Source organism: Stigmatopora argus, chromosome 13 (assembly GCF_051989625.1).
Source record: "Stigmatopora argus isolate UIUO_Sarg chromosome 13, RoL_Sarg_1.0, whole genome shotgun sequence".
NCBI lineage: Eukaryota > Metazoa > Chordata > Actinopteri > Syngnathiformes > Syngnathidae > Stigmatopora > Stigmatopora argus.
In genome coordinates, this window is record NC_135399.1 from 1,368,383 (window position 1) to 1,381,967 (window position 13,585).

Below are 13,585 nucleotides of genomic sequence, written 5' to 3' on the forward strand. Positions count from 1 at the left end.
GAGGGGATGAGTCGGCCTACAGAGATGAGGTCAACAAACTGTCTTCGTGGTGTTTGGTGAAAAATCTCACACTAAACACCACAAAAACTAGAGAAATAATCCTGGACTTTCACAAACGCAGCACAGATCTGGCCCCACTGCTCATAAATGGAGTATGCATAGACAGGGTCCAATCCTTTACATTTCTGGGGGTCCACGTCACGGACAAGCTCTCCTGGTCTACCAACGCCACGGCAGTGGTGAAGAAGGCCCAGAAACCACTCCATTTCCTGAGGATAGTTAGGGGGAACAACTTGGACACTAAGCTTCTGGTAACCCTCTATAGAGCCACTCTGGAGAGCATCCTGGCATACTGCATTACAGTGTGGTACGCTGGAAGCACGGCAGCAGACAGAAAGGCCATGCAGAGGGTGATCAATACTGCCCAGAAGATCATCGTCTGCTCTCTGCCCTCACTGAATGACATTGCCAGCCCTCGCTACCTCAGCAGAGCCGGGAACATTGTTAGGGACCCAGACCACCCTGGTCACAACCTGTTCCAGCTGCTGCCCTCCGGCAGACGCTACAGGTCTCACAAAGCACGGACAAATAGACTTAAGCACAGTTTTTTTCCCCACAGCCATCAGGACTCTGAACTTGAGTTAGCACAACACACAATCCCTTCTGTGCAATAATGATGTGCAATATCTTAGAAACCTGTGCAATATTTTAGAATCTGTGCAATATTTTAGAATTCACCTAGCCGGGATGTGACTTTTTATACTTTTATACTACTATTTATGTTTTTTTCAACTTGGAAAACACTTTGAAAAGCTTGGAGTAGCACCACCAATTTTGTTATACGCAGCTGTGTATGATGACAATAAAGGCTTTTGATTTGATTTGATATTGGATTGGAAAAACGTTTTTATTTGTTCTAATTCGCCATTTATTAGCAAAGTAACAAATTACTAGTGGTTTAATAGTACTATAATTAGACGAATTTCACGGAGGGGTGAGAGAGGGACAGAGAGAGGGGGGACTTTTTACACAGCAACGCTCTCATAACATAATATAAACATATTTAAATGAACTTGGATTATGATGAAGACACACTTAAAGATAAATTTAATCCAGGGGTGGGCAAACCTTTTGACTTGCGGGCCAGAATGGATACTAAAATTTGACAGAGGGGCCGGGCCAGGAGCATTTGGACACTCAATGTAATTTATCAAACCTGGAGACTGAAATGTAAGAAAAAAGACACAATTGAAGGTGCAAATTTACTTTCAAATTTACTTTCAACATTAAGAACATATTATTATTTAACGAAAGAAAGCAGTCTTTAAATTGAGAGTGATTAGTGGCATGTTAATTAAGCTACAGTACTGCTGCTGTGTACATGTGCAAGTGGCTATTTTTAACACAGTAAAGAAGCTCACATTTCAGTGGGAACTGTGTTGTTGTTGTTCTCCCTTTTTTGCCAGTGCATCAAAATCTGGAGTTAGTTTCGTGGTGGCAATATTCAAAATAGATCTGATGTGTTGGTCAGTTAACCGAGATCTGTGACAGGCTTTATTAAAGTTCATGACGCTGAAAGTCTGCTCACACTCGTAAGTCAAGCCAAACAATGCTAGCATCTTCTGTGCTGTCCCCTGGAGGTTTGGAAACGTGGTTTCATTAAGTGAAGCGTAAAAGTCATTCAGTTTAAGAGATTTGAACTTCTCTTTTTAGATGGAGTCAGACTGAAGATCGATCAGCTCCAATTGCAGCTCATGTGGTGCTGTGTCAGGGTCTTGTGACAGGGGACAGGACACCAGCTGAAGTGACTTCTGAATTTTTTCAAAATCAGTGAAACGACGACAGAATTCTCTGTGCATGTCATCCAGTGATTTGCAGTATTTCTTCACATCTCGGGCCTTCTGCATGGCCAGTGTGGGGAAATGAGCGAAAGATTTGTTTGAAATTTGCCTGGAGAATGAAATCAACTTGGATTTGAATGCTCTCAGATTTGTATACATGTCATGCGCAAGCTGATCTTTCCCCTGCAGCTTAACGTTCAGCTCATTCATATGTGACAATATGTCCACAGGAAATGCAAAGTCACAAAGCCAGTCCTCATCACTCAGCTCAGGGAATTCGTTGGATTTCCCCATTAGCTCCCAAAACTAACAAATCTCCTCTTTGAGCTCCCACACTCGTTGTCACACTTTCCCCAAACTTAACCAGCGGACAAGAGAGTGGTAAAATAAGTCCTGGTGACCCGCATCGGTTTCCTCTAGGAAAGTAATGAACTGACGGTGGTTAGGTCTCCTTGCTTGTATGAAGTTAACAAGTTTTACAATTGGATCCATAACATGATTAAGCTGCAATACAGACTTACACAGAGATTGTTGATGAATGATACAATGAAGAAAAAATAACATCCTGGTTGATGTTTTCTTCTTTCACTTTATCTTGGATTCTTTTCAGCCGTGTGCAGTCGTTTGGTCGCCGGTCTTTTGGTCGCCGGTCTTTTGGTCGCCCGGACCCAAACAATGGGCGACCAAAAGACCGGCGACAAAGTAAGGTAAAACAACACGGTCTACGCCTCAATAAAAGCCAACAATGGCCCTGACAAGTTTCACTGAGCGGACGTGAGAGTGTATGAGTTTTTATGTACATGAGTTGTCCCCTTAGGAAGGGATGTCAGTCAGGGTCTTAACAAGTTCTCCAACAAAACACAATAAAAGTACGGGAAATATAAAATGAAATGAAATCCATGTGTATAATTTCAAATGGGTAGGTACCTTTTGGGCATTGGCCTCGTTTGGGCCTGAGGTTAACTTGCACATTGTCTGCAACAAATTAAACAGTTCCTACAAAAAAAATTAAAGTAGGTATTTAGACCTGTTGGCACATTGAACACACGCTGTACTATGTCCATCATCCCCCTGTTGAGACATGAGACTTTCCATGGCTCATTTTGGCTAACATTTGGAATAAATTCTTTGGCAAGCACGGTAGACCGTTTGCTGAATATAGGCCGTCTGCAGACTGTTCTGCGCCTTTAAGTATCCATGCATCTTTTTCTTTCTGTGGTGCAATGTTTTGCATATCAATTAATACTGTTTTTGGGATTGACTCATTTTGTTGATGTTGTTGTGTATACTGTGCAGTGTTTGTGCTGCTCCTTTAGCTGCTGTATCTGCTCTAGCATTTCCTCTACTAATTCTGTCGCTGTTGTTAGTATATGCCTTACATTTGCATACAGCTATGTGGCTTGGAAGTAGTATGTACTGCGTTAAGTAATTGTTTCAGCAGTTCGGCATGTTCTACGGATTTGCCTGTGGACGTTTTCATCCCTCTTCTATTCCATTGTGCAGCAAATACATGTAGAGTGGAGTGTGCATATTGGGTGTCTGTATAAATGGTGACCTTCTTACCTTTAAACAATTTGCATGCCTCTGTCAATGCTAGAATTTCTGCAGCTTGAGCTGAGAGATTAGATGGCATTTTTTCTGCACATAAGACTTTCTTGTCTGTGACGACTGCGAATCCTACTTGATTTTTTCCTTGTTCTGATTTGGATGCTGATCCATCTACGTATACATAACTGCTGTCTGGAATAGGAGTATCTTTGAGATCTGGTCTTGGTTTGCAGCTTTCGCTGTTTTTTTCATCACATTGGTGTTGATCTCCGTCTTGTTCAGTTGGTATTAACGTTGCTGGGTTCAAGGTATTGCATCGCTTAATGGTGAGATGGGGTTGCGATAACAATGTGGCTGTCATGGCCAGGTGTCTTGCTGGTGACAGGAACGACATTTTGGTTTGTTTTATCAGTAGATCTACTTCATGGGGACTTGGAGTGTGAGTGGATGTAACAGTACAAGTTCAGCTGTCATCTGGATGGCTAATGCTGCTGCGCACACTGCTCGTAAACACGGGGGTATAGCAGCTGCAACTGGGTCCAGTCGTTTTGAGTAGAACGCTACTGGTTTCATCTTTATTCCATGTGGTTGTAGTAACACTGATGTCATGAACGTTCCTTTGCAAGTCACTGTTTGGGTGAATGGCTTTTCATAGTCAGGAAGCGCTAGGACTCCTGATTCCAAGATTTGTTGCTTCACTTCCATGAATGTTCGGTTTCCTTCTTCAGTCCATGTTACTGGGTCTCTCATTGTCATCTCAGTTGCATAGATCATGTCTAGCAGTGGTTAAGTGATTTCTGCATAGTTTGGAATCCAACTCCTGCAGTAGTTAGTTAGGCCTAAGAAGGCCATTTGTTTTTTCGTCTGTGGTTTCGGACATTGCTGGATGGCTTCTCGTCTTCCATCCGTTAGTTCCCTTCCTTTCTGTGAGACTCGGTGTCCCAGGAAGGTGACTGACTCCTGACAGTACTGCATTTTCTTCAGCAACGCCTTGTTCCCAGTTTGCTCCAGATGTTTGAATAATCTGATCGCTTCTTCTTTGTTTTCCTCTTCTGTGGGACTGGCTATCAGTATGTCGTCTACATATACTAGGATCTGTGTGGTGTCTTTATGTTCATGCTGATTTATACATGCTGCGATCTCTTGTGAGAATATTGTGGGGCTGTCACAGAACCCCTGTGGCAGCCTTGTGTATGTGTATTTGGTTCCTTCGAACATGAAACCAAACCGGTCTTGGGCTTTTGTGTAATGGAACAGAGAAAAATGCATTGCTTAGATCATTCACTGGACAGAATTTCTGATGTGGTTTTAACTCATTCAACAGTATGTGTGGGTCTGGTACACAGGGTGCTCTGGATTTCACTGCTTCCATGACCCGTTTTAGGTCCTGGACCAATCTCCACATTCCCGTCTCTGTTTTCTTCACAGGAAAGATTGGTGTGTTACATTCGCTTGATGGACTTTCAATTAGAATGCCTGCTTCTGGCATTTCTTTAATTACTGGTCTGCTGCCATCTATATTATTTGGTTTAAGGGGGTATTGTTTGGCTTGTGGTCGATATGATGTCTTGGGCTCAATTCTTACTTCCTTTGCTGTGGTCATTTTTCCTACGTGTGCTTTTGATTTGGACCACAGTGAACTCGGTACTGTAGGGAAATCTTGAGCTTGTAGCAGTATGTAGTCTTGTCATGCAGTCAAATGCGTTTTCGGATTTGCTTGAGTCATCCACTTCAGCTTATGTCTTGTCACTGTTCCATATGGGGTGTTTGTCAGTACGCTGACTGTGGGAGTCTGATGTGACCACGACTCCTCGCTTCTGGTCTCCAAGAATTGCACCATGTGTCCTAGATCTTTCCAGGACCTGTGGGGTTTTCTCTTTATGGACACATGGGGTGTTATCTCAAACTGTAGCAGTTTTTCCGCTTGAGGCGGCAGGTCCACTGAGGTGGCCGCATCTCCCTCTGCCGTGGAGTACAGGTACTCCAGTGGAACTAGTTGGGGTCCCAGTCACTCCAACTGTTTAACAAATTCTGGTCTGGCTTTCCCAAACTTCATGGTGATGTGTAGTGGCCAGTGGGTTTGTGTATGGCCATTTATATTTTTGACTTTGGATTTTAACTGCCGGATTACAGATGAGGGCCCTTGTGTTGCTAAATGTAGCGAGTAGAATGTATGAGGTTCCTCTTGATCTTCGACTACTTGGATTTCTGCTTCTTCCCACCTGTGTACTGGTTTCATACCATCATCTGTGGGGATAAGGCTGATTCCCAGTTTACGGAGTAGATCTCTTCCCAGAAGGTTCACAGGACAGTTCTTACTCAGGACGAACTTTGCGTCATGGTTTCGTCCATTTTCATCTGTTATTTTTGTTTTCTTCGACTTCTTCAATAGCTCCATGTGTCTTCCTGCTCCTATCACAGTGATCCATTCCTTTCCTGGTACCAATCCTGGCACTTTGTCTTTGATGACTGATTTATCTGCTCTCATTGGCATGGTTCGGTATGTGACACAGTACTTCTGCACAAATCCTTTGATATGGGGCTGGAGCCCTTCCAGGAACCCTTGTCTCAATTGGGCTTGGTACGCCCCTTGCTCACTATGGTCTTCTGCAATCCCACTGTGGATTTTGAACACTACTTCAAATCTTGCTCTGAATTTGTAAAATTCCTTCTCCTTGTTCCTGTCTTGTGGCTCTGATTTTGTCATAAAATGGTGTTGGGTGCCACGTGTCTCGATCTCAGGTCAGGACTCTTTCCACCAGCTGCGTTAGGTCTTGTGAATCATGGGGGTGGATTTTTCCTTGGTTGTTTCTTTTGTCGAAGTTTCCTCTCACTCTGGCCCAGTTGTGTCCCAGACTCATGGTGAATGCCTTTCTTGTCTCAGCTCCATTCAGGTGGAAACTTTGTCTCAGCTGTTCAAAATTATTGGACCATTCAATTGGGTCATTTATTGGGTCTCCCAGTCCTTTGCATGCTTCGGTGCATTCGGACTCAGTCCATGGACGGTGGACGAGAATGGTTTGATCGCGATCTCCGTTCACTTGGAAGTGTGGGTTTGCAACTTCAACAATGGGATACATTTGGCTTGGTGGTGCCCATGGTTGTGGTCAGCGTGAGGTCCTTGAAATGCTATCAAGGAAGGGTAGAATTGTCCCCCTCTTTTTCTTTTTGTGCTCTCGTCTGCATTTTGATGACTCCTGCTGGTCCTGCAGGGGCATCTGTGGGCTCTGGCTTGCCCCTCCTTTCTTCATCGTGTGGTATGTAAGAGACATTTTGTAACTTGAGATGTTGCTCTTGTGTGTGCATTTCAGGTCCCCCTCCCTCATTGTGCCCTTGGCTTGTAAAATGAGCCTGGTACGGCCTGTCCGCAGAGGGGGCATAGGAGGGGGGCCACTGTCTCTTCATGGGGTCTAATATCAATCAAAGCTGTCATACTTGTTTTTTGTTCATCTTGTTTAATTTTCTTCATAATTTTTTGTTTCTGTCTTAATTGGGCCTGAACGATCCAAACTTGAATATCTTGAAGCTCCTTTACGTATTTTATTTCTGACGTACTTCTCAATGTTATACACAATTCTCCAACGAATGGAGCATTTTCCTTTCTTGTAGGAAAATGGGGCCTTATGCTGGGTTGGATTCTACAAATTAATTTGAAAAGTACCTTACCGCTCAGATGCGCTCTGCGTCCGGTGGGATGGATTCGATTCCTTCTTCTGGACAGCGGAGAATCGATCACCCTTCTCCTCAATGGGGAAACAGCTGACGTCAGATTTATGGATTGATTATTCGCGATCCAAAATCAAGATGCAAATCCTCCAGGGTTTTGGGCACGAGAATGTTGGGGCTACTTGCCAAAACTTCAATAAATTCGAACACAAGAGCACACACTGAGACAGAAATAATGAAATTTAAAGCCACGTCTGCAGAGGCGGGGGGAAAGCAACAATTCAGATGCCAGAGAATGTGACTACTCTCCAGGCTCCTCCAAGCTGTTTCCCGCTGAAAAGCTTCTTCAACGGTGTATTTAATAGAGGTAGAACAAGTCATAAAAATGGGAGGCGTTGATACAAATGAAGTAGGTGGAGTACAAAAGGTGTAGTGCACATTTTAACCAATAGGTGTAACTAAAATTCTATTCTAGTAACTTTTAATACATCAGAGTGCAAAAGTGTGCAAGATTAAATATAAGAATACAATTCATATTTCACACTCTCCTTGGAAAAAATCATACTGTTCCACTGGTATACTGCATCACAAAATCTAAAACTCAAAGAACATATGATATGATATTTTCTAAGATTAAAGAAAGGCGTGTTATGGAGTAATCAACAGTTATAGAACTAGGGTTCTATAACTGTTGATTTTGAAAAGGCCGCAATAAGTAGTATACAAAAGCATTTTCCAAACTCACACATCTGGATGCTTTTTCCATTTCGGTCAGTGCCTATGCCTTTGGAGAAAAATTCAGGCATGTGGCCTACAAAATTGGTATAGTGACCCAATGAATACTTTACTAATAAAAAAAACTTTCAGCACTGGCGTTCGTCCCAAAGGAGGATGTCATAGAAGCATTTAATGAATTAATGGCTTCACTAGACGAGGAAATAGATTAAGTCATATCAGAATTTCTCGTCTACTTTGAGACTACTTGGCTAGGTGCTGTTTTAAGGGGAAGGCGATGCCGTCTAGGTTTTGCTATCCCCTTATGGAATGTTAGAGAAAAGACCTTGCTGGGAATACCATGCATTAATAATTCTGTTGAAGGTTGGCACCGCGCATTTCAACGTAGAATGTCAGTCGTCCATCCAAATTTTGATAATTAATAACTTTAATACACTTGTGGATGCCACAAGTCAGATGTTTAGAAACTGGAATAATTGTTTCAATTCAGATAAGGTAAATATTTCCTAATCATAAGGTTTGGACTTGAAAAAATAATGTAAGAAGAGTTTTTGAGCAGGTGGCACGAGTGGTTAGTGCTTCGGCCTCACAACTCTGGAGTCCTGGATTCAAATCCAGCTCATGGCCATCTGTGTGGAGTTTGCATGTTCTCCTGCGTGGGTTTCCTCCAGATACGCCGGGTCAGCTGGGATAGGCTCCAGCACCCCCCACGACCCTAATGAGGATAAAGCGGTTCAGAAAATGAGATGACATGAGATGAGTTTTTGAGCCTGCGTGAAGTGTGAAAATATGTTCAACTAATTTTCTAACTTGAAATTTTTAATATAGGAATTAATGGGACCTGATACCGGGAGACTTTGACAAAAGCCCAAGAGTCTATTATCAAAATTATTATGAATTAGTATTAATATAGTAAGCACTAATACATTTGAATGTAGGATTTATTTGGACAAAAAAGGGGGGAAAAAGTGTTTTAATGGAATTGGAGCCTTGTTTTTCATCCCACAATACTCTGCCACTCTGGGATATAAATGGTCAGGTTTTGGCTTGGGAGAATGAGTTGCTGTAGATTTTAAAGTTCAAATTGGTTATTGAATTTAATTCATTACTCACAGGTTGAAAAAATCAGCCTTCTAATTTCAATGGTGACAAAAAAGGAGGGCATTATTCTCTGGGATTTAAAACTCTAAATGGAAAATGAACAAATTAATATATGTGAATTTGAATGTTCAGAGAGTATCCTACATGTTTTATCAATACCATGAAGATCAGCTATAGAAGAAATTAATTCATAAATCACCAAAGAGGGAAACATTTTTGTGAATTTAACCAATCTTTTTTATTATGCTAAATTGGACTTAGCTATTGTAGAAAATTGGAACTTTTGGAGATTTTGAGTAAAAGCCTATTTGAAATGCTTTCTCTTCAGGTTTAATGAGTGGACTGCAACAATTAGATACAGCTATATGGGGATTGCAAATGTTTTATTAATGAGTAATTATTCCAAAGGAAAAATTTGACCTTAATTTTTAAGGGATTGTTTTCTTGTCATATCATGTTTGTCATGATTTCCAAATAAACAGTTGATAAAGACAGGGTCTTAGTATCAAGTTGAATGTTGTTTTATTTAATCTTTTTTTCAGAATTCTGATTAGAGCACCCCCCCATGATTAGATGGTGACAGGCACCTTGTTCAGTAAGCTTAAAGTCATCCTACATTCTGGCGGGGTCGTATATTTTGAAAATGACACAAATTGGAATGTATATTTTAAATATATTACAAACCCCCTGTTTACACAGCTAAAACTGTGTAACAAAACTAGCAATCAAATAAAATTAACACAAAACCTTCAGTATGGTTAAAAAAAAAAAAAACTTTTGCAATTTTGACGTACACACGAAAGAAAAAAAACACTTTATGCACTACTTCATTTTGGTAAGAAAAAATCTAGAAAGAAAATATTGGATTAGATTGGATAACTTTATTCATCCCTTATTCAGGAAATTTCATTGTCACAGCACCAAGAGGGTGAGAATGTCGGTACAGGAAAAGCATAGTTACACATAGTTACAAGTTAGACAATACAGTCGCAAAGGCCGCAGAACAACAAAGCAAAAAGCACAAAGTACAAAGCAAAGTATGAAGAATAAACAGTAGCAGAGTATAACCCCTCGACTCCCTTTCTGGCCTGGTAAGCGCCGACAGCTCTTCAATCTTATCGGGGAGGGATCTCACTTTCCTCATAATAATAGATGGAATGGTTGGTCTGAAGCGTCGCTTCTTCTCCCGGCACTTTTGTCCAGCTCCGGATTTCCAGCGGCGTTGAGGTGTTGCTCCTTCTGCTACGCATTGTTCCCAGCTAGTCCCATGTGTATGACAGCGTAGGCATGGCTGAATGGTTCCAAAAAAGAAGTAGCAGAAAGAAGCCAGGCTAACAGAACAAAGAAAGTTGTAAAAACATTAAAGTAAAAAGTATAAAGTACAAAGTAAAGTAAAAAGGAATGTATTAAGAAATATTAAAATGTAATAAAAAAAGATAGAAAGGCTGTAAAACACGAAAAACAAATAAGAGTGGACAGAGCTACTGCCACCGACTGCCACGTGACGGCGCCATCTTGGAAAAAAATATATAAATTATAAAAATTATAAAAAAATATAAATGAAATCCTCTTCGACTAGATAGTCCGCCACTGACCTTCTTCTCGTTCTTCCTCCTCTTCTTCCAGCGGTCTGTGATCTCAGTCTGGGTCCATCAGCAATACAAGTCCACATTCAAACCAAATTTACCATGGGTCTAGACATTATTTAATAATCTTCCAATAGAACAGCATCAAAACGGCCATGTGAAGGAGAGCCAATAGGAGAACACTGAATGGGAAAATCATACACAAGTGATTGAGTAGCAGAAACATTAGAGTTATAAATACTAAAAATAAATCTCCTAATCATAGGTTTCACACATGCAACAATACAGCAACTAAGAAGTAAAAATAATAATAAGAAAAAGTAATTAAAGAAGCCATTAAAGAAACTATCAACTTTTTCCATTTTGCAAGATTGTAAAAAGCAATCCTAATTTTGTATAAATGAGTAATCAATAGTGCCGATGATAGAATTCAATAGTTTAGGACATTCACATTTGAATAGACAGTACTTTAAAGTGCAACATAAATATTACATATGATAAACCAGGATAAAGGAACTCTTCAGCCAGATCCATAATCAGCCCGAGGCAAACTGCTTTTTATCAGACGCATGCATATCTGTGACATTGAAGGGCAGAGAGCATTATAAAAGACAGTACACATCCCGGCTTCCACCACTTCAACCTGCTGCCCTCTGGAAGGCGCTACAGAGCTATAACTGCAAAGGCCGGAAACGGAGACGAGGGGTTGTACTCTGTTACTGTTGATTCTTCAGCTCCTGACAACTGTGGGACTGTGCAGATAAGCTTGGAAGAGTGACTCTGCATATTTTCAACCTCTGTCACAGTCTGCAGAAGTCCCTCATCTTTTGGTAGACTTCATGTGTGTGGTTCCAGTTTTATCCAACTCTACAATGTATTTTTCTTGTGTCTGTATCCGTTTTTGCTACTGCAACCAAGATGGCGCCGTTCAAGTGCAAGTGGCAGCCGGTAACGGTAGCTCCGTCCGTCCTTGCTCGTTTTGTGTTTCTGGTGCTTTTCTGTCTTTTTTTGCATTTTGGTATTTCTTAATGATTTCTCATATACATTGCTTTGCTTTGTACTTTGTGCTTTTTGCTTTCTTGTTCTGCGGCCTTTGCGACTCGGCTCCACCCGTCGCGTGGCTTGGTTTCTTTGTGCTAGTCCCAGACGTCTTTGGAGCCGTTCAGGCGTGCCTCCGCTGTCATGCACGCAGAATCAGCTGTAAGCAGTGCCGATAGTGCCAGGAGAAGAGGCAAGACTCCAGACCGAGCATTCCATCATTGTTATGGGAGCCCGAGATCTCTCTCCGGTCAGATGGAGGAGCTGCCGGTGCTTGCTGGGCTGCTTGTGTGCTTTGAAGCCCCCCACCGGTCTCTCCGAGGTCCACAATGCCTTGTGTGTCTTGTGTCTGTCTTGCTACTGCAACCAAGAAATTTCCCAAATACGGGATGAAATAAAGTTCCAACCAACCATTCACAGTGGTACCTCAACATACGAGTGCCCCAACACGAGCAATTTGAGATACGAGTAAATTTTTTAGCGAATATTTGTCTTGAGATACGATACAAATTTTGATTTACGAGCAGACAGTGGATGCGAGAGGCTGCTCATAAGAAGATCATGGGCACTGTCTCTCTCCCCGCAACTCCCTCGTGTAATGTCTCTGTGGTCGCAACTCCCTCGTGTAAGGTCTCTACGAACACTGGGTGGAGCGTTGGATTTTTTCAGTGTTGTTTTTCCGTTATTCAGTGCGGATGGCGTATCTACTACTTCTGGTTGGCAAGCGGTCGTGCGTTATCCTATTGTGAGGACATTTGTGTGCATCATTTTGGGAATATTTTGAAGGGCATACAAAAGCAAACAACCCTCAATAGGTTGCATCTGAAAGTCAGGGTAGAGGCGGGGTAGAGGCGGGGCAAATAGAGCCAAGAAAGGTATCAAATTTTAAAACAAAATTAGAATCAAGTTTAGTGTAAGGTTAGATTAAATTTGTTTTTGAGTGTGCCTGCATCGTAATCCAAGTTCATTTAAATTTGTTTATGTTATGTTACGAGCAGCGTTGCCGTGCAAAAAGTCTCTCCCCCCTCACTCTGTCACTCTCTCCTTTCCGCGAAATCCGTCTAATTTTAGAACTATTAAACACATTTTCGAACTATTAAACCACTATGTGGTATTATGTTACTTTGTTAATAGATGGCAAATCAGAAAAAAATAACAATGTTTTTCCAATCCAATATCCTGTTTTTGGTGTTTTTTCAGAGGGTCGGAATGAATTTGTTTTTAGTTCATTTCTATGGGAACCGTTCATTGGAGTCACGAGAAAATCGACGTACGAGCTCAGTCCTGGAATGCATCAAGCTCGTATCTCGAGGTTCCACTGTATTTATCTATTACTATTTTGTGATTATTTATTTATCATTACTATTTTGTGATTTTTTTTAATCGTTACTATATATTGATTTCTATTTGTGTGCCTGTTTGTTGTTGCGTCCATAGACTCAGAGACTGGTGCAACTAGGTGCTGAACGTCTCCAAAACCATGGACCCCATCCTGGACTTCTGACTGAACAAGCCCGCTCCGCTCTGCTGACCTCACTTAAACTACTTATTTATTTCTTATTTATTGATTATTTAATGATTATTTATCTTTACTATATATTGATTGTGTCTGCTTGTTTGTTGTTGCATCCATAGACTCAACGAGTGGTGCGACTTGGCAATGAACGTCTCCAACAACCATGGAACTCATCCTTGACTTCTGACGGAACAAGCACGCTTCACTCTGCTGACCTCATTTGGACTACTTATTTATTTATTTATTTGTCCGTCTCCTGTTATTTGTGCACTATGTAGTGAAAGCTTTAAATCTTATTATTCTTGTTTAATGAAAATAAAAGCATTCAATTCAATTCATTTCAATTTAATTCAAAACACAAATATCCTCCACTCCTCAGAGCTTTAAGAATAAAAGTAACAAATGATTAAAAATGCAGACTCGAAACATATCATATAACATCGTCACATACAAAAATGAGATCAAAACATACCAATCTCTGTTAATTGTATTCATAGTGGCGTACCCAAATTATATAGTTATTTTCCTCCACATTCAATTTAATCCTCAATAGA

The 13,585-nt window shown here is 41.1% G+C and overlaps 2 protein-coding genes across 5 annotated transcripts; one reads left to right on the forward strand and one right to left on the reverse strand.

The window, feature by feature from the left end:
- Positions 1–1,709: 1,709 nt before the first annotated feature.
- LOC144087196 (general transcription factor II-I repeat domain-containing protein 2A-like) lies at positions 1,710–5,883 on the reverse strand. The gene is given in 3 exon segments (XM_077617556.1): positions 1,710–2,390; positions 2,392–2,492; positions 5,631–5,883. Coding segments are annotated over 3 exon segments (1,035 nt in total).
- A 4,032-nt stretch (positions 5,884–9,915) lies between these two features.
- On the forward strand, positions 9,916–13,365 carry LOC144086826 (uncharacterized). 4 transcript variants are annotated; one of them, XM_077616956.1, is made up of 4 exons: positions 9,916–11,425; positions 11,618–11,837; positions 12,716–12,827; positions 12,953–13,365. In XM_077616956.1, the coding sequence occupies exons 1-4, from the start codon at positions 11,396–11,398 to the stop codon at positions 12,972–12,974; spliced, it is 384 nt and encodes a 127-aa protein (XP_077473082.1). In that variant the 5' UTR covers positions 9,916–11,395; the 3' UTR covers positions 12,975–13,365. The 4 variants fall into 4 exon arrangements, 1 of the variants encoding a protein (XP_077473082.1); XR_013304584.1 differs by lacking the exon at positions 12,716–12,827 and having other exon boundaries at positions 9,916–11,837; XR_013304583.1 differs by lacking the exon at positions 11,618–11,837 and having other exon boundaries at positions 12,716–13,365.
- Positions 13,366–13,585: the final 220 nt, after the last annotated feature.